Here is a 19,895-nt window from a genome sequence, read left to right as displayed (position 1 = left end):
GATATTAAAAGACTGCCAGAAGCTTAAACAGTTCGAAGTTTGAAGTGATTTTACTGTATATAATGAAGTCCTTTTTGTTCTTGTAGGTGAGTGTGGTGTCTGATCCAGGTCGCCGCGGGCAGCACAACACCCTCAGTCCGTTCCCGAGCCCCTTCAGAAGCCCGTTCCGCAGCCCCCTGCGCTGTAGTCCCTTTAAAAACCTTGGTCATGCTGCTGGACATTGTGCTCTGGATTTGGACTGTGATGATGATGACATGAACCTTGGCTGCTTCATTCTCATGTTTGACCTCGTCCTAAAGCAGGTGACACAGAAATTCATGAAAAATGGCTTAAATGTTCACATTTAAATTCTTACAGGAATTTTTGGATACTCTATGGTTAAGATATTACTGCAATATTCTCTAAGGCCCCTCCCCCTTTTATACAAACCTTATGTCACTAAGGATACAATTAATTTTACACACTATGCAACACAGATTAAAGAAAAGTTTTAATCTAATTCATAACAAAAGCGCTCAAAGGTGGGCTCTTGAGATTTGTTCCTCGTGCTCCACTTTTTGTTTCCCTGTCTTAACATTCCCCCCTCCCTGTGCTGCCCCAGATGGAGCTCCAGGATGATGGTGTGATGCTGGGTCTAGACAGCAGCCTTGGGAAGGATATCGTGGGCATCATCAACAACGTCTTCCAGGCTCCATGGGGGGGCTCGCACACCTGCCAGAAGGATGAGAAGGCCCTTGAGTGCTGCCTGTGCCAATCCAGCATCCTATGCTACCAGCTGGGCTGTGAGCTCCTGGAGAGGCTCACCCCCCGGGAAGAGATACGCCTCGTGGTAAGACACACAGCATGATTTTTCATACACAAAATAAAAAAAAGCAGATGCATGAAGCAGGTAAGCCCAAATTTAAAAAAAACCTAAGTGTTCCTGGCTTATCTAATGACGTATATAACATAAAATATGTTTATTCTAATCAGAAGATCTAACATTTCTTGACCAATTAATATTTGAAATATATTGAGAATACATTCTGAGAGTGTTTGATTTCCTCAACAGGAACCTACAGATTGTTTGGAGGAAACCTTGCTCTTATCTCAGCATGATTTCTCCCTCGGCACTGAGAATGGAAGTGAAGAGGGAGACAACCCAAGCAGCGCGCCCACTGACAACCCCAGCAACCAATCTCCTGATGATGCATGTGTGTATCAGCACTACACCGTTGTGTTAGAAAAAAATATTCATTGTCATTATCAGCCAAAACTGAATATGATTTTCATCCCTAAAGAACTAGATCAACATCTTTGGACATAGGATGTGCAAATGTCTTAGCTAAGCTATGCAATTAGCTCAACATTTATATTTTGGGCTGTGTCTTTTTGTTAAAAGAAATTGGGATTTTTTTTAATAGAAAAATGCATTTATACTTACTTTCTTTCCTTCTGAGAGCTGAATGAGGAACTGTTTACTCATGTTAGTATGGTAAACATGATGCCACAGCTCGTCAAAAGTTAGCTGAGCTTAACATGATAACTGGCGCTATATAAAACAGCAAGTTAGCTTCCCTCCAATTGTAGAAAACAAACAAAAACATTTTAAAAATATGGCAAAAAAAAGATATCTCTCACAAAGGAACATATTATATCTTGTTTGTTTAATCCAATCACCACTTAAGGTAGAAAAACACTGAAGTGAAGTCTTTATGCTAAGCTAGTCTAACTTTCAGAAGTATGTGATGTTGATTTTAGGAATCGTGTTTCTTCTCATCCTTCAACCATGTCTGTTCCTTTTATATTGTGGAGTACATTGAGTTTTTTTTTTTTTACACGACGATCTTCTTTATTCCAGCCATGAAGAATAACTCTGATAAAAAGTTCTCCTACCAGCAACTCCCTGTGTCTTTGAAGCTCATTTACACAATTCTACAGGTATGTAGAAGTATGTAGTATGTATGGAACAAGTGAATATTCAAATGTAGCCATTCCAAAGTGTTTTATATAGTTTATTTGAGTGGACATGTTAGTCACACATCTCTTCTGTGTCAAGGAAATGTCCAAGTTTGAGGAGCCGGACATCTTATTCAACATGCTAAACTGTCTGAAGATCCTGTGTCTCCATGGAGAGTGTTTGTATCTCGCTCGCAAAGATCACCCACAGTTTCTGGCCTATATCCAGGAAAAGATGCTCATTCCAAGGTATTTGTTAACTGCTCTCTAACACAAAAGGCACAATTGTGATATCCAAAAAACAGTTGACAGCCGTATGATTTTATGTCTGATTCTGTGTTTGTGTTTGTGTTTCAGTCTTTGGTCCATGTTGAAGTCAGAGTTTTGTCAGCTGGCCTCTCTGGCTGTGCCTCAGCTTCTACACGCACTCTCTCTGTCACACGGGGCGGACATCTTCTGGAACCTCATCAACACAAACTTCAACAGTAAAGACTGGAAAATACGATTTGAAGCAGGTGAGCGATAGATTGATAGTGTGAAATAATATAAAGGATTATATACAGTTTACGATCTCATGTGCTACTACAATCATTTAACCAATCCATCAGTTTATTGTAAAGTGGTTATGACTGTATGAATGACATGTACTGTACAATAGACCTCCAGTCTGCTGATATAATATCCACCTAAACCACTGCTTGCACACATCTCCCTCTTCTGTTGTCATGGTTACCCTTTTGCTCAGACAGGCGGAAAATAGGAACTGTGGGATTAATAAGGTTTTTCTCGCCTTGTGATTGGCAGAGAGGAGCTGTATGACCTTGAGACAGAGGCAGAGGACAGGGTTCGGACTAGATATATACTGTAGATAATGGAAATTGTGAGGGACAAATAAAATGGCATTAGAGACAAAAAAACAGTAAATGTTTCTCTAATGTTTAAAATTATTAGCATACAGTGCACTGCATAGTGCATACTAATAACCAAGAATACGCTTTTCCACATGGGAAGATCACACATCATAGGTTACATCATGACTAAGCTCTAATGATGTTGATAACACATTTTACTATACCCTCTTATAAGTAGCACTGAAACAAAAAATATATAATTATGGACATGAATCATAAAAACATTTAAAGAATACATATAAATAGAGCCAACATGCAATGTGTTTTTGCTCTTTATAGTCTCTTAACTCCACACTGACACCTAGTGGTGAACACAGGGTGTTAGTCATCAGCCTGGAGTGGATGAGTTTATAGATTTCAGAATAAAGTGACTATTTTTAGATTTAAATCTGATTTTCTTTTTTAAAAAGCCACCAGTTACTTCAAGTATCTCTATTTCTATAATGAAAGCATTCTGATTTTGTACACAAAGGGAATTTGGGAAGTTGTGTCTTTGAATATAGACATATTTTTGATATTTGATATTTGATATATTCATACTTACTACTTGATAATGGAAACTTTTTTTTATCTTTCTTTATGCAATTGGCCATTTAATATGCATAGAAGAGACAAAATGTAGTTTGAAAAAAAATCAATTATAATTTGTTTGACTTTGACCTTCATCTTTCTCGCCTTTCATAAGCCTATGTCAATGTCTAAGACAGATCTGATGTCTTAGAAACACTAGCTAAGTAATACACAAACTTATCTTCATTAACAATCACATAGCTGGTTTTACAACGTAGCTTTCATATAATTATAATTTTAAACTGGACGTGTGTCAGCTTGGTTTCCTTCTTTAACTGTATTATCAGTCTCACTCTTTCACTCCGTACTTTCATAAAACCTTCCAGTGGAAAAGGTAGCCGTGCTGTGTCGGTTTTTGGACATCGGTGCAGTGACGAAGAACCACCTGCTGAAGTATTCTCTCGCCCACGCTTTCTGCTGCTTCCTGGCCTCTGTGGAGGACGTTAATCCAGCCGTGGCCACCAGGGCCCGACTGCTGCTGGACACCATCAAGAGGCCAGCCCTACAGGTGAGCTCATCCCTGTCACATCTGTCAAACAGAAGGGGGAACATTCTCTTAGACAGGGAATTTTGAGCAGTTTGAGGCAATTTTATGAATCAACTGATAAACATCAGACTTTTCTTCTGGATCTTAAATCACACGTTTGTGTCTTACTGCACCAACATTTAGGCAGCACTTATCTTCGCCTCTGAGTTCACATCACATTTCTTTAGAGGATGTTATAGGAGTACAAGGATTGTTGAATAGCTTCAGTAAAATATAAATCATGAATCCTGGAATATGACTGAATATTTACTGCAGAGGAGCATGTTGTATTATGAAGGTACTTACATTATATACAATAAGAGCAGCATGCAAACATTTATGACAAATAAGTGAGAATAAAATGTCTTACTCCACTCCATGTTTTTTTTTCTTGTGGAAGTTAATGTTGTGATTTATTTCTATGGGTTACAACTCACAAATAAGGCTACAATTTATGATTATTTCTTACCACTGACCGAAGTTCTAATTATTACATAGAATTACTGATTTATTATTTGGTGGGGAAAAAATGGAAAGTAACTATCACATTTATACTGTACAAAGCCAAAGATGAAAAGTTGAAATTGGCTTTAAATCTGAGCAACAGTCAAAAACCCTAACATAAAAAAATAAGTTAAAATATTATTTTCATTTAGTCAATTGATCAATAAATGAAACACTTAAGGTTGAATAATTGTGTCTGGTAAAAAAATAAGATTTTATTTAATATACACTCATGTGGTCAAGTGTTTGCGTATCCATCTCCTGCTTTGACACTTTACATATCCTTACATATCCACATACCGTATTCTTTTTGTAATAGTATTCACAGAGCCCGACTGACTCTTTGTGTTTTTGTGGTTTATTGTTTTCCAGGGGTTGTGCCTTTGCCTGGATTTCCAGTTTGACACTGTAGTGAGGGATCGTCCCATCATCCTCAGCAAACTTCTGCTGCTTCACTTCCTTAAGAAAGACATTCCTGCCCTGAGCTGGGAGTTCTTTGTCAACCGCTTTGAAACGTTATCTCTGGAGGCTCAGCTGCACCTCGACTGCAACAAGGAGTTCCCTTTCCCCACAAGTACTTTACTTCTATCTCTCCATCCACACTCTTTAAAACCTGCATGTTGTTTGACATCATGTTTAATGTAATTGAAATATTCTGGCTTTATAATGCTCCAAATTCAGGTTATGCCCTTTCTTTTGACAGCAATCACAGCTGTACGAACCAACGTAGCAAACCTCAGTGATGCTGCGATGTGGAAGATAAGAAGGGCCCGTTTTGCGAGGAATCGGCAGAAGAGCGTGCGTTCCCTCCGTGACAGTGTGAAGGGAGCCCCGACTGAGTCTAAAAGAGCCTTTTCACTCCCAGAATCACTGAGCAACCGACTTCGTGAGTAGAACAGATCAGCCAGTGTGTCCGTCTATTTATTAAAATCTGGACCTGTGTCTTTTTCACTCATTCTGTAGTCTAACAGTGATTGCAAATACCTGCAGAGACTTTGGTTTACCTCCATTCCTCTGTGTAACTCGTGCCACTGTCAGCATAGTCCTAATGTGGTGACCAATGCTCATTTTCTCTTCCCATCATGAGAAACCAAATGCTCTTTTATTTGCAAATACTCTTTAACCCTCGTCCTGTCCTATTTTCCCAATGTTTCTCTCCTTACTTGTTTGTTCTCAACTTTCATCTCACTGTATCGTCCAGAATTTTCTGGGAGATCGAATGTGTTTTTTGTGTTATTTTGATCAAGATGCCCTTATTTCTAAACGCCTATGGATTTCATAGTGTTTTGAGGCCATAACGGTCAGTTCCTTTGTGGTTCAGTGTTTTGTGTTAGCACTTGTTGGATGACAATGAAACTCACACACATGTCCTGGACTATTCCGCCTGTATATTCTCTAAATTGTGTTCTTCATATGTGGTTTTTAGCTTTGAGGCTTACAAGGCAAGAGCACTCTGCCCCGACACTGGGAGATATGATAGAGAAAGTCCTGCCAGGTAAATAACCATTAAATCTGAACCATGCAATATTCTTCTTCATAATCTCATCATATAGGAGAAAAAGTTGATTATCGGTAAGCTAAAGTAAATTTTGCCATCCTACCTCAGGCTTGCCCTTTTTTTGACACAAGAGAGATTGAAATGCAACATTCTTGCTCAGTTAGATACACATGTTTTATGTTTACTCCATTTCCCATACCATATTGCTCTGATGTATTTGTATTGCATGTTGATTCCTCCACCTCTCCTGACAGAGAAGTGGACAAGTTGACTCCCCCTACCTCTGTGCTGTAACCTTCATCCCCTTGTTTCTGCACCCTACCCTCCTCCCATCTCCTCCTCTGTCGCAACACGTTTCCTCCCGCCTTCTAACCCTGACACTTCAGCCCGTCTTTCAGGCCAAACCCCATCTCCCGAGGACGACGCGGTTATTAGAGACCTTCTCCCCGAGGACGCCGGCATTGACCATCAAACTGTGCACCAGCTCATCATGGTGCTGATGAAATTCATGGCCAAAGACAAGAGCAGCGCTGAGGCAGACATCGGCAGCGCCAAAGCTTTCAACACAGTGAAGCGTCATCTGTATGTCCTGCTGGGATACGACCAACAGGAGGGCTGCTTTATGATCGCCCCTCAGAAGATGCGCACCTCCACCTGCTTTAACGGCTTCATCGCTGGCATTGCACAAGTAACTGAAATATAATGTCTCATCTGCTTATTATTTTCAATACTTCCAAGTTGCATGAAGAAAGTAAAAAAACAACAACAAGATAAAATAGCTTTAACTGGCATTTCTTTCAGGTAATGGATTACAATATAAGTCTGGGGAAGCAGCTGCTCCCTCTAGTGGTCCAGGTGTTGAAGTACTGCACCTGTCCTCAGCTGAGACATTACTTCCAGCAGCCGCCTCGATGCTCTCTTTGGGCGCTGAAGCCGCACATCAGACAGATGTGGCTCAAAGCTCTGCTGGTTATCCTCTATAAGGTACTCACTGTGTTAATAGAGTGGAATGAATGGATAAATATTCACACAGTGTCTTAGATCAAATGTTAGTCCACCTCTAGTAAAATACATTGTTACACATTTTCTTAATTTTTATGATGTACCAAATAAATTACAAGGTGTCTGAAATGAATAAAACATGAGCTTGTTATATTTTTTCCATGCACGACAGTATCCGTATAGAGACATGGATGGCAGTAAAGTGGTTCTCCATTTGATCCACATCACCATCAACACTTTGAATGCCCAGTATCACAGCTGTCGTCCACACACTACAGCCGGACCACTGTACAGTGACAACTCCAACATGAGCCGCTACAGCGAGAAAGAAAAAGGTAAAGCAAAATAAAGAATCTTGTTTATCTCAACAGTAGCCGGCTAAACAGGTGTGTACCAATAATGAGTATTTGTTTGGACATAGCATCTGGCTATAATGGAGCTTAAGACCTTTGCTTAGTGACTTTATGATATATATTTACATTTTTTAATTGAGCTGACAATCCTTTTGTTATTGATGGCAAATTATGAAACCATTACGATTTGAAAGAAATGAAGCTGTTCCCCGATTCATTTCTCTCCTACAACCACTACAGCCACTTAAATGCAGTTCTGGTGTCAATTGTTTTCTCTATCTCAGAAGAGGACAGTGTATTTGATGAGTCAGATGTCCATGACACGCCAACTGGAGCTGCTAACAAAGAGTCTCAGACCTTCTTTGCCCGTCTGAAGAGGATCGGGGGCAGCAAGTCTGTGAAGTATCAGCCGGTGGAGCTGAATGCCAAGAAAAGTAAGAAGCAGAGGCTTTCAAATTTAAGTGTAGTATCAATTAGATTTTTTTTTTTTCTCAGTAGAACATATTTTTGAGGTTGCAGGACGCTTGTAGATAAAGAGTTATTTTTCCCTCCCTGTGTCAGGTGAAATTGAGCTTTCAGAGTACCGTGAAGCCAGCGCTCTTCAGGACAGCATCTTGCACTGTGTGAGGGAAGAGAGCACCAGAAAGAAGCGCCTGCAGGCCATGCACAAGCAGAAATCTCTGGACATTTCAAACACGGACTCCATCCTCTTTAATCTGGACGAACATCGACGTAAATCCTGCATCGATCGCTGTGACCTGCAGGCGCCCCCTGTGATCCTGCCCCCCTCTTCAGCCATGTCCCACAGCAGGCGTCACGGCAAGGGATCATCTGGCGGCTCTTCTGTTTGGGTGGAGGGCCTCGATGCTGTAGATCGGCGAGGCTCTCGAGGCGGACATTCGGACATCTCCAAACCTGTCATCCCAGAAGTCCGCCTCAGCTGCATGGAAACATTTGAGGACAAGTTGGACCAGGGCTCGCTGGGAGGATCGGGTCAGGGAAAAGAAGATCAGGACCTTATCGATCTCTCCTCCGACTGCACCTCCATCCCGGAAAAACACTCTCTGCTCTCTATGTCCGATAGCGACTCTTTAGTATTTGAACCGCTGCCTCCTCTGAGGATCGTAGAGAGCGACGAGGAGTTTGACCTTAACACCCTCATCGCCTCCAAATTCAACGGGAGTCCAAAGGTCTCCGCTTCTCCTGCAAGCAGCAACACTTTGCGGCTGTCTCCTGTGGTTCAGGTGAGTGTCGAGGACTGTTCCAGTGGCAAAAAGACCCCTGAACTTCCCGGCTCTGAGGAAAAAATGTCAAACCGTGTGACTCCCAGCACCTCTCTGGATCTTCCCGACCGTTTGGAAAATGTCTGTCATGAAAGCCCCATGACCCTGAAGCAGAAAAGAGACCTGCTGAGGAAGACCCCGCATGTCCCTTACTCCTCTCTAGACGACGTGCCCATTACCCTGGAGGATATAAAGACCGGGATGGGACTTGGAACATCTCCCTCTGGTAGAACCATCTTTTTAGATATCCCAGAGGACAACACAGAGCCTCTCTCTTCACCGGAAAAAAGCAAGAGCGTCAGCAATGATGAAGAAGAAGAGGATGGGGACGATGAGGACGATGACGACATGGGGGATGAAGTGGACAGTGATCCAAAACCTGACAATGATGGAGGGGAGGATAACGATGAGGCAGAGTTTAAAATCCAGATTGTTCCTCGACAGCGGAAGCAGAGAAAGATAGCTGTCAGTGCCATCCAGAGGGAATATCTGGACATCACGTTCAATATGTTCGACAAGCTGGGCGGAGAGCAGACCGCAGAGACAGGTAAGGAGAATAGATCCTACTGCCAGTTTTTTAAACCTTTTCTACAATTAATTTTTTAATTTCAGATAAGATCAGATCAGATAAGATAGACTTTAATTTGGGTCACGTTCCCCACCTTGCTGGAGTATTTATTCTTGGTTCCAGGCATTCACTGGTTTCCATATATGCGCAATATAAAAATGCAAAGGCAGATGCTAAAAACTAAGCATATCTCTCACAAAAAAAAATCACTGACCCCGCCTAAGTTTACAGATCACGGTGTTCTGCTGACTCTCTCTCTCACTGAGAACCTAAGTCTCGATTATTTCAGTCCATTCACCCCCAGACTCCCTGTAGATTTGAGGATGTTTACTTCACTTATGATTTTTAATACTTAAAAAGAATACTTTCAAACTCGCTTTCAAACTCTTATAATATTTTAACTTTACAAGAGTAGAAATGTTAATGTATGAATTTTTTTCTTGATTGATCCCTTCAGAAAAAAATCAGGCTCTGATTTTTCTGTTCTAATCTTCTTGTGAACCACATGGTTTTACATGTTAACATGTAACATGGGTTTTATATATAATAGTTTATAGTTAGAATTTCACTTTTTTCTAAGCAGACATTATTAACATAAGCTGATATAGTTAAAGCAGCCTCTTTTAAGTCACATAGCCACATGTAATATTAGAATATTTTAATAATGAGTTCAAGCTAAATGTTCGCTGTGATGGGTCACAAAACGTAAGAAAGTCACCTAATAGTTTTTCACACCATATTAAAAAAAAAACTTCAGACCAATAGAAGCACGGCATGCAGGGAAAACGATCTGAATATGTACTAAAGCACCGTGATTTATTGCGAAGGAGATACATCTGTCTAACACACTGTTTGTACAGCCTGGTTTAAGATTCAAAGAGCAAATACATTCCAGCTACAAGATGTCCTGTGATGTGTTTCTATGATTATGTCCACTCTTTTTTTTTACTTTTGAGATTTTTCTGTAACAAGGAGAAGCTGTGAAACTATGTAATTTGACTTGATGTTAAAGAAGTAGAAGTTGAACAAAATAAAGTAATTTCATTTTCTTAAAGTGGTGGCCCAAAACAAATAAAAATCACTTAAAAACTCTTAATAAATTAGCATTTAATAATCTTAAATGATCTCTAGATAGTAGCAAAAGAAGTGCTCATTACCTCTAAATCTCTATATCATTTGATATGAATTTATTTTTTACCGGAAAATTGAAGCTTCTATAATCCTGCCCAAATGCCATGCCCATTATTTACCCTTACTGCCTTACAGATCACAAAGTTCTGTCTACATTGGAAATGCCACGAGAATCTGCCTCAGCCCCAACACTCGAAGCTGCTATTCCTGAAACAAGCCACCGCTCTTCAGTGTCAAGTAGGATCCAAATACTTTACTTGTCAGTCTCTTTGGTTAATATTAGTACATTTAATTGTTGTGACTTATTTGTGAGGGCCTTATAATAAATAACCTTTTTAAATAATTTATTTGCTGTCCAATATTACCAATGGAAACTAAATAGAAGACTAATCATGCGATAAAATCACATAATAAAACTTATAATAAAAGGTAATAAATGGTATGTTTAAAAAAAACATTAAAATTAGTTTTTATTATTGGTCCAAAGACTGAGCTTGATTGAAGTTTCTCTCGATTTTTTAAAATGACACTCAACATGTCTTTTAATATGTTATTCAACGATTCCCATGGTACCACCACGTTCCCTTTTTGCCGTCTTTGTAGGTATTTGAACCTCCGTGTTGTTTTTGTCTCTCTGTAGCTCAGTACCGTCAGGTGAAGCGAGGCTCTCTGGGAGCTCTGACCATGAGTCAGCTGATGAAGAGACAGCTGGAGCATCAGTCCAGTGCACCACATAACATCAGCACCTGGGACACAGGCCAGTCACTTTACACTTTGCTTCTTTTTAATCCTGGAATATGCCCCCTGAGGAGATTAATAGACACACTGTATTAGCCAAAAATAAAAGCTGATGATCAGCATGTAATAGCTGAATCTTTCTGAAAGCATACTCTTGTTTTATCTTATCACTGTTCTGTTCGTCTGCAGGTCCTACAAAGACCAGTCTGCTCTCTGCACCGAGCACAGTCAGTATGTTCGTCCCTGCACCTGAAGAGTTCATTGATGAGCAGCCAACCACAATGTCTGATAGGTAAAGGAATCAGTCTACAACTTTATGTATTTCAAAGAACCATCTTGATTCCTAAAGTGTCCTGGTTTGCTTTTCTGTGATGTCCTAGGTGTCGTGACTGTGCAGCAGTGTTGGAGGAATACGACGAGGAGACTCTCAGCCTAGCGGTGGTCGTCCTCTCCATGTTCATCCACCTCAGCCCTGATTTGGCCGCTCCAATGCTCCTCGACATCATGCAGTCTGTGGGCAGGTACAGACTCTCCAAGCGGACTACATCCACACAGCACTTCACCGTTAAATGAAGTTTCATAACTCACCCTTAGAGCTCATGCATAATTCATCCCCTCGAGTCCTAATCCACTGCTTTAACTTCTTTCAGGTTGGCATCCAGTGCCAATTTTTCTGGACAAGCTGAGAGGTATGAGACGTTAAAACCGTCACTGCTCACATATTCACTCTGCTTAAAGATGAGTTTAATATTAGATGTGAAGTGTGGCAGTCTGTCAAACTTCTTTTTCTTTTTCTTTTTTTTTGCAGTATGTTGATCCCTGGGAATGTGGCAGGTGTAGCCAAGCAGTTCCTCCGCTGTGTGTTTCACCAGCTGGCCCCTAATGGCATCTTACCCCAACTCTTCCAGAGCAACATCAAAGGTCTGCTCATTCTACTCTAGGCCCCAGTGGAAATTATTGAAACCTATAGTACAGTCATATTATTTATCATGTATCATCATATTATTAACGTCTGTTTTTTTTTATATATAATAGTAAAAACCAACTTAATAGATTTTAAAAAATGCAAAGAATGGAATACTGCCCAAACTCATAAAAGTGTTAGCCTAAGGGGATTTTTTTTTCCATGAGGAGGCATGAGGACATAACTCTCTTTTAAATATTTCAAATGCCTTTAAAGACACAACACAGTCATGTTGATCTTAAAACAAACTCTTACCAGTTTGTTATCAGGTTTTTTGTTATCAGAGTAATATTTTAAAAGAAAGTTCCCTGGAGTTTTTCTTCTGATTTATATTTATGTTGCCACGGGTTATTCTTTTTACTAAGCCTTGTATGTATTTCTCTCTTTCGTACAGATGGAAGTTTTCTGCGAACCCTCGCGTCCTCCCTGATAGATTTTAATGAATTGAGCTCAGTTGCTGCACTCAACATGCTGCTGGAGGTGATATTTTATTTCATATAACTGTGCTGACTCTTTCCACCAGCAGGAGGAGCTCTTGTCAAAGCAACGGCCTTTGTGACTGCAGCTACATGCACAGCATAAGCCTTTTTAAAACAACAAATCACTTGAGCATGGAAGAAAACCTGCATCACTCTGCACCACTGTACCACTTTATTGTTGCTGTTAAGCTAAACAAATGACACAGATAAGACCCCCATGATGCATGCGCTCAATCGAGCAATCATCTGTGCTTCAGTGTCCTAAATCTTCAGCCTTCATCATGAGCATTGTGATTGATCAGGAAGGAATGATCAGTTAAATGGAAAAATCTTCGCTTATAGAATGTCATTATATAACCCTGTTATGGTTATATGCCTCTGTGCCCTCCAGGGCCTGAACAACAAGAAGAGTCTGCCAGCAGGGGGCACAATGCTTCACTGCCTGGAAAACATTGCCACATTCATGGAGGCTCTCCCCATGGACTCTCCTAGTAACCTGTGGACGACAATCTGCAACCAGTTCCAGACCTTCCTCACAAAGCTGCCGTCTGTGCTTCCTCTAAAGGTAGATATTGAATCTTCCAGTGACCTAGTCATGCTCTGATGTGGTTTAATGCGATTAAGTCCCGAGGAAAGAGCATCTTGCAGTGTCCTTGTCAGGCTCAATAGGACAAATTTAAAAAATGTAATACATTTGACTCTGACGCCTTTTGACCTTGAAGGTCAGATTCATTTACAGTAATCTAATTTACCACACCAAGTCCAGGAATAAGGGAATGCACCATGAAATCATTTTAAGCGTTGACATTTTTCAGTTTTTTCAATTTCTCTTGTTTTTAAATCTGTTTGTGTTGTTAGTGCCCCATGGATTCCAGCTTGAGGATTATCATTTGTCTGCTGAAAATCCCAACTACAAATGCAACCCGGGTAAGCTCTGAACAACTTTTCATGCTTAAAGTTCAAATTCTGTCCTTTGATATCTAACTTTTTCACTACTTTTCCATCCTTCAGAGCCTTCTGGAGCCGTCCTCCAAGCTGCTCAGCTTTGTCATCCAGTATGGCATGTTCAGTCTCTCCTACCTCGTAGAACTATGTGGACTGTGTTACAAAGCCTTCAATAAGGTACAGTTAAGCCTGCTTACATTACTTTTTTCTCGTTTTTGTGGGAGAAAAACATGTGCTGACATTCAGTATTTATGCTGTCTCGAAAGAGTTAAACCTTTTAAACTAATCTGCTGCGTTAAAAAGCTCCTGTTCCCAGGCCTCTCGCTCATCACTCTTCTGGTGCTGAACCTACTCCCTGAGTCTCCAGCTGGCCAGAAATGTGGCCACGTGTCACACATGATTAAGTAGGCAATCAGCCAGTATTGATTAACATGATTAGTTGGTGTGCTAGGGGCTGAGGATGTATGGCGTGTTTCTGAGTGGCTGTCTCAGACAGAGATGGAGCCAGGCCTGTCTGCACTGTTGGGCCAGATGGATCCTTGGCCCTCCACCACTGTCAACGCTGCATGCTTTATGTCTCCTGCAGTATTGATTTTCTTCTCCTTCCTTAATTCCTCACCATATAATATCCGCTTTTTCAAAAACCCGGACTCACTATGAGCTATTGCTTTTGGAACCTGTCCTGTGCAGTTGTTTTATGGAGAGGTGAGGGAAGCATAGGGAGCATTTCTTAAATCTTTGGAGGTCACGTTTAAGGACACAAAGTCAGGTTTTCTAGTCTTGCCAAAGTTTGTCACAGCATGCACCATTTGTCATAGCTGCACTTCACTATTAGCTTGGCCCTCTAGCTTAGGGACAGCTTATGATTTGCTATTTACCAAATGGATATGCTCCAATAAGTTTTAATCATGAGAGTGCCGCTACAGGTATGCGCATTAACAAGCCACACAGAGTGAAATGTGCGGAAGCAGCTCTGCATTGTACGTGCATGTGCCTAAGCCAAACATAAGCAAACATGACTGCATAGAGAAAAAGAAAGAAGCAAAGTGGAAGCCAGAAGATGACAGTGTGGTTTGTAAACAGGCAGCTGGGCTTTGTGTGGAGGGGATGAACAAAGAGAGCAGCCTGTCCTCAGGGAGGGAGAAGGCAGCCTGACAGCCTCATCTGAGCTGCCTGGGACTCAGGGAGGAGAGATCTGGACTGGCCTAAATCTACTCCTCAGCTTCGCCATTCTCTGTCTATTCTCTGTCTATTCTGTCTCCCTCCCTCCTCTCACTGCCTGTCCTTCCTCTTCTATTTAGACTACAGAGTTTTTGCTCCCCTTGAAGCATGATTAAGGAAGAGTGATAAAAGAAAAAAGCAGCCTTGCTGCATCAGTACATTTACTCCACTCTCTTTTCTCCTTTTTGCATCCAGGAGAGAGATAAGTTCTACATGTCCCGCATTGTGGTGTTAGAGCTTCTGCAAGCTCTCAAGTTCAAGTCCCCTCTGCCTGACACAAACTTGTTACTGCTGGTCCAGGTAAATATACTCTCTTAAATGCACTTCCCGTTACGGGAAAGCAAAAAAATCACAGTGCTTCATTCTGAATAAAAGCTAAAACCTACGGAATCTCTCAGTTTGTTTGTGCAGATATTGGTACACGTCTAGCAGAATCCACCATCATCCAAAAGCACATGATCGCCACGCCGCCGGGGGTAAGGCTTTAGTTGTTTGTGTTCTTGGCTCTTATTAGAATTAGCCTCATAAAACAGCATGGAGCAAAATGAGACCCCGCTGTGAATCCTCCTAAAGGATAAACTGTTTTTGTTCCCCACAGTGCACAACAGCAGCCATGGAGTGCATGAGACAATACATAAGTGAACTTCTGGACTTTATTGCAGATATGCACACGCTAACCAAACTTAAAGTAAGTCTTGTTCTCTAATCTGAGTGCCAAAACTTGCTTATCTTATCATAAGCAGTCTTCCATATTTTACATTGTTATGCTTCCTCTTTTGTTCCTTACTCTGCATAATTTATGCAGAGCCATATGAAAGCTTGCTGTCAGCCCCTGCATGAGGACACTTTTGGGGGCAACCTGAAAGTGGGCTTGGCACAAGTCGCTGCCATGGAGATCAGCAAAGGCAATCACCGCGATAACAAAGCTGTGGTCCGTTATCTTCCCTGGCTCTATCACCCGCCATCAACCATGCAACAAGGGTAAGAATACAGGTACATATAGACCTGTCACCTTATTTTAGTAATACCTAGGCTTTAATCAACAATAGTTAGACAGCAGCAATTTAACTGTGACGTCAAGCTTGGGACAGGAAGCTGCTATGATGTTTTAATGTCATACCTCTTGATTCCAAGTTGTAAGATGAATTTAGAGTTCATGACAAATCATCATTTTTGCACCATGTCTCAGCTACTAAAAAGACAAAGGATAGTGAAACTGAGGGGAGAAATCTGGCCATATTTCAGGTTATAACAAACTATTAGATAACCAGCTAGCTAATGTCAGACAACAGCTATTGTTAGCTTTCAGCCACTGATAGCTAATATTTCAGTTTGCCTGTAAGTGGTTGAAAGCTAACATTTGTGTTTTGTAGTGTTAAGTGACATGAAATGTTTACAATGTTACGCTAGCTAGGAATTTACTTTTAAGTGTTGTTTTCATGGATGTATTTTAATGTTAGCATTAGCATTTGTTTTGTAGCTAATGTTTATTTTTCAAGTGTGATGATTGCCCTTGAATTATGGACAGATCTGCATCTTGATTTTCACTCCCCTTTTTCATTTCAGTTGCTCATAAATCATTAAGTAGATCTAGTCAGACATCCTTCAATTAGTCAATCTACTACCTGGAATACAGTAGTACAACATTATGTCAGTGTTTGACCCTGAGCGTGTAATGCAAGGTCAAGATTTGGAAGCTAACCATCCAATTCTTCCTTCAGCCAACTGCACTAAGACTAACGTAAAACAATTTAAAATTCTTGTACTTAAGCAGAAATCTTTAACCAAATGAAGACGTGTAACCTGGTGAACCAAACACACATTAGCAGAATTTCTTGAAAGTTGAATATTCAGTGAAACACTTTAATGTATGTGAATATAACTGTTGGAAATAAATTGTGGGCTGATTTATAAACCAGTTATTTTTCTCTACAGGCCAAAAGAATTCATTGAGTGTGTGTCCCACATCCGTCAGCTGTCTTGGCTGCTTTTGGGCTCGCTGACACATTGTGCCCTGCACCAGGGCTCCACCTCCTGTATGCCTATCCCTCTAGATGCTGGCTCCCACATCGCAGATCATCTTATAGTCATTCTCATCGGTTTCCCTGAGCAGTCAAAGGTCTGACAGAAACAAATCCTTCTAAATGACTCAACCCAGGTTTTGTTTTGCTAATATGATATGTAACCACCTGTTCTATTTTTTATGTCCCCCCAGACGTCGGTGCTGCACATGTGCTCTTTGTTCCATGCCTTCATGTTCGCCCAGCTGTGGACCATCTACTGTGAGCAGGCAGCTGCTGCTCCATCCCTGCTTAACCAAAACCAGACTGAGTTTTCTTCCAGTGCCATCCTTACTGGCCTGGAGTTCTGGAGTCGGGTTACACCCAGCATCCTTCAGCTCATGGCTCATAATAAAGTGGTGAGGGTTCTGCCTTAGCATTCTCCGCCGGGGGTCTCATTATCACCATCTTTATTGATGGACTCAGGAGTACGTTAAAAATAAAACTAGCTTAGCTATGGACGTAAAAGGGGTTCGGAAGAGTGGAATGCTTGTTAATTTGTGAAATTCTTTATTTTTTTCTCCCAGATGGTAGAGATGGTGTGTCTTCACGTCATTAGTTTGATGGAAGCCCTGCAGGAGTGCAACTCAACCATCTTTGTCAAGGTTTGCTACATAGTATTTATCTACATGGATTATACAGTATAAGATTCATTCATACATGGACTTAGACATCTCTGTTTTTTTCCCTACAGCTTATTCCAATGTGGTTACCCATGATTCAGTCAAACCTTAAGGTGGGGCTTTTAAAACCTTTGTCATTATACATTAAAAAAATGCAAGTAAATAGAGTCTTTCAATGATTTCAACCTCGATTTTTTCATTACCCTGTCTTTGCTTCTTCAGCATCTGTCTGCAGGGTTGCAGTTGCGTCTCCAGGCCATCCAGAACCGCGTGAACCACCAGTGTCTGCAGGGCCAGACTTCAGGTACCCCTCCGTTTGCTCTGCGCAAATGGCTGCAATGCACCCAGTTCAAGATGGCTCAGGTGGAGATCCAGTCATCTGAGGCCGCCTCGCAGTTCTACCCCATGTGACCTGCTCTGAGGGTCCAGTTGGGTCCTTAGACCTGCATGCACCCTCTCTGTCTGACCAAAAAAAAGAGACTCTTATTTAATCTGATACTGTGTGGAATACAATTTTCGGCACCTTTAGTATATTTATGCTAACTCTGTCACATTCATATTCTATCACTTTTTAAGTTGCTTGGTTGCAAGCTGGATAATAAAAGTACCAGTTTTCCTAAATGTTGAGAGACTCTTTGTCATTTCACATGAATTGCAGCCCCCTTCAAAAATTTAAATGTGACATTTACTACCCTTTGATGTGGAAAATGTCCAGTTTACCATAATGCAGGTGGCAGGAGTGATAAAATCAGCTCTGTTGTTTACCCTTCCAGACGAAAAAGCAAACCTCAGGTGTATCCGGGAAAATTACATGACATGCATTACTCAGCTCCCGTCTGAGATCCTTGTCAGACTGTCAGTCACGCTGCCTCCTGCCATCAGAGCGCCGATCGATCAGAGGCCAATCTGACTTGCAGTAGCAGCTTTATAACTCGATAAGGTGGAGCCAGACATTGGAGGTAAACAAGACTATTTCAGTTGTACACCCCCGCCCCCCCAGCCCCAAAGTGGAAAGCCCCCCCATCCATCCCAATCCCCTCGTCATTGGCAGCAGCGAAACAGATTGGCCCATGCATATACCAAGCAAACACAATTACCTTTGGCCTAATGTGGTTTGTTGTGATTAAGCATTGTTGTGAGGTCTAACCGCATTACCACGAAGCTCTTGTCTGAGAATAACAGATGACATGACAGCAGGGCCTGAGAGCCGAACAGCACATTAATCTTTGTTTTGATTCCTCGCTGCTGCAAGGATTTCATTATCAAGCTTTGGGATGAATAAGATATGATATAAATTTATTTAACAGAAATAAGCCCCAATTTTGCAATTTTCATGTTTTTTCTTTTTACTTGACTTTTAGTCACTGCATGTTGAAGAGCACCCATGTTTGGAGGTGTGTGATAAATGAGTCAGTCGTATAATGATATCACACAATATGACTAATAATGACACACACACACACACACACTTACGTACACAGTCCCACACACACTCCTGGTTGACCCCGAGCTAGCTGAATCAGGCTGCAGTGCCCCTTCTAATCAACCTCTAGTCCTGGCTCATCAAAGAGCCTATCTCCTGCTGTGTGCCTCTGTGCATTTAAGAGATGCTGGATACAGGTGTGTTTGTGTGTGATTGTGTGATTGTGTGATTGTGTGATTGTGTGTGTGTGTGTGTGTCCCAGCATGTGCATAGGTGTGTGTGTTTAATCAAGTCCCCCTTGCACTGGGGTTGCATCTGTCAGCCACTGCCACCGTTGTGATCGTTTGAACTTGCAGCCCTTTTTTCCGAAGAAGCCCTCTCTCATTAGCAGAAGCTTATGTAATCAGTGTCCCACAGGTATCCAGCACTTTCCCCGCCCTTGCCTGCCCCCCTGCTGCCTCCTGGAGGAACATATGGGAGCACTGACCTGATGAGCAGGCAGCTGGAGGTAGTGAGGGTAATTAAAGCTGACCAAAGGCCTCTCAGGCAGAGAGGGAGTGAGTGGGTCCTCGAAGATTGTGAAGGTCAGCTTTGAAAGGCCTGTGCCAGCTCTCTCTCTTTCACCTGTCATGCACCAGGTGTGTACGTCGGTGAAATTTCTTGATTAAAGAGCAGGTCACGAGATGTAGTCCAACACAAGCAGTATTTTTCCTGTTTGTTTCAAAAAACCTACATTTTGAAAAATCTGTGAATCAGCGTCTTTGCTCGCTCTGTGGAAATACCTTCTGAGAGGCTCATAAAGCTTGTTGACACAGTGACAATCCCTGGTCCCCCCGCCTAGTGCTGTCACATTGCTTTTATTACAGTGGGATCCACAGCGCTCTGGCTGGACAATACATGAATGTTTAAATTGCTCACATTGTCCATCGGCATTACCATCAAGCTGCACATCTAAAGAAGGGAAGGCACAGTCCTCTATGGTCACTCATTCACATTGTAATTCATTGACATTCCTCTTCAGTGCTCCTCTGCATCAGCCTTTACAGCACAGGTCTGTCCCTTTGGTTTGTTACACATCATTAACTGTAGTTGATGCAAATTAAAGAAGAAATGGGAAAATCTCTATACGAGTCAATGTAAGCGTAGCCTCTTTAAAGA

The 19,895-nt window shown here is 41.5% G+C and overlaps 1 protein-coding gene across 1 annotated transcript in view; it reads left to right on the top strand.

The window, feature by feature from the left end:
- LOC132992858 (protein unc-79 homolog) overlaps positions 1 to 17,935 on the top strand; it is a 33,755-nt gene extending 15,820 nt beyond the window's left edge. Inside the window, exons 18-51 of the mRNA XM_061062401.1 lie at positions 87 to 302; positions 602 to 829; positions 1,052 to 1,193; positions 1,841 to 1,920; positions 2,039 to 2,187; positions 2,296 to 2,453; positions 3,746 to 3,927; positions 4,822 to 5,023; positions 5,153 to 5,335; positions 5,876 to 5,944; positions 6,346 to 6,635; positions 6,749 to 6,931; positions 7,122 to 7,284; positions 7,587 to 7,736; positions 7,864 to 9,132; positions 10,420 to 10,521; positions 10,925 to 11,093; positions 11,204 to 11,314; positions 11,403 to 11,543; positions 11,673 to 11,711; positions 11,831 to 11,943; positions 12,381 to 12,466; positions 12,857 to 13,030; positions 13,324 to 13,392; positions 13,477 to 13,587; positions 14,827 to 14,931; positions 15,030 to 15,107; positions 15,230 to 15,319; positions 15,437 to 15,612; positions 16,567 to 16,750; positions 16,847 to 17,050; positions 17,219 to 17,296; positions 17,386 to 17,427; positions 17,537 to 17,935. Of these exons, the coding sequence (XP_060918384.1) occupies positions 87 to 302; positions 602 to 829; positions 1,052 to 1,193; positions 1,841 to 1,920; positions 2,039 to 2,187; positions 2,296 to 2,453; positions 3,746 to 3,927; positions 4,822 to 5,023; positions 5,153 to 5,335; positions 5,876 to 5,944; positions 6,346 to 6,635; positions 6,749 to 6,931; positions 7,122 to 7,284; positions 7,587 to 7,736; positions 7,864 to 9,132; positions 10,420 to 10,521; positions 10,925 to 11,093; positions 11,204 to 11,314; positions 11,403 to 11,543; positions 11,673 to 11,711; positions 11,831 to 11,943; positions 12,381 to 12,466; positions 12,857 to 13,030; positions 13,324 to 13,392; positions 13,477 to 13,587; positions 14,827 to 14,931; positions 15,030 to 15,107; positions 15,230 to 15,319; positions 15,437 to 15,612; positions 16,567 to 16,750; positions 16,847 to 17,050; positions 17,219 to 17,296; positions 17,386 to 17,427; positions 17,537 to 17,725 (5,925 nt within the window). The 3' untranslated portion in view covers positions 17,726 to 17,935. The remainder of the gene's footprint in view (positions 1 to 86; positions 303 to 601; positions 830 to 1,051; positions 1,194 to 1,840; positions 1,921 to 2,038; positions 2,188 to 2,295; positions 2,454 to 3,745; positions 3,928 to 4,821; positions 5,024 to 5,152; positions 5,336 to 5,875; positions 5,945 to 6,345; positions 6,636 to 6,748; positions 6,932 to 7,121; positions 7,285 to 7,586; positions 7,737 to 7,863; positions 9,133 to 10,419; positions 10,522 to 10,924; positions 11,094 to 11,203; positions 11,315 to 11,402; positions 11,544 to 11,672; positions 11,712 to 11,830; positions 11,944 to 12,380; positions 12,467 to 12,856; positions 13,031 to 13,323; positions 13,393 to 13,476; positions 13,588 to 14,826; positions 14,932 to 15,029; positions 15,108 to 15,229; positions 15,320 to 15,436; positions 15,613 to 16,566; positions 16,751 to 16,846; positions 17,051 to 17,218; positions 17,297 to 17,385; positions 17,428 to 17,536) is intronic.
- Positions 17,936 to 19,895: the final 1,960 nt, after the last annotated feature.

The sequence above is a fragment of the Labrus mixtus genome, chromosome 18, assembly GCF_963584025.1.
Source record: "Labrus mixtus chromosome 18, fLabMix1.1, whole genome shotgun sequence".
Taxonomy (NCBI): domain Eukaryota; kingdom Metazoa; phylum Chordata; class Actinopteri; order Labriformes; family Labridae; genus Labrus; species Labrus mixtus.
Note: the sequence above shows the minus strand (reverse complement) of the source record. Positions and strands in the feature narration are given on the sequence as shown.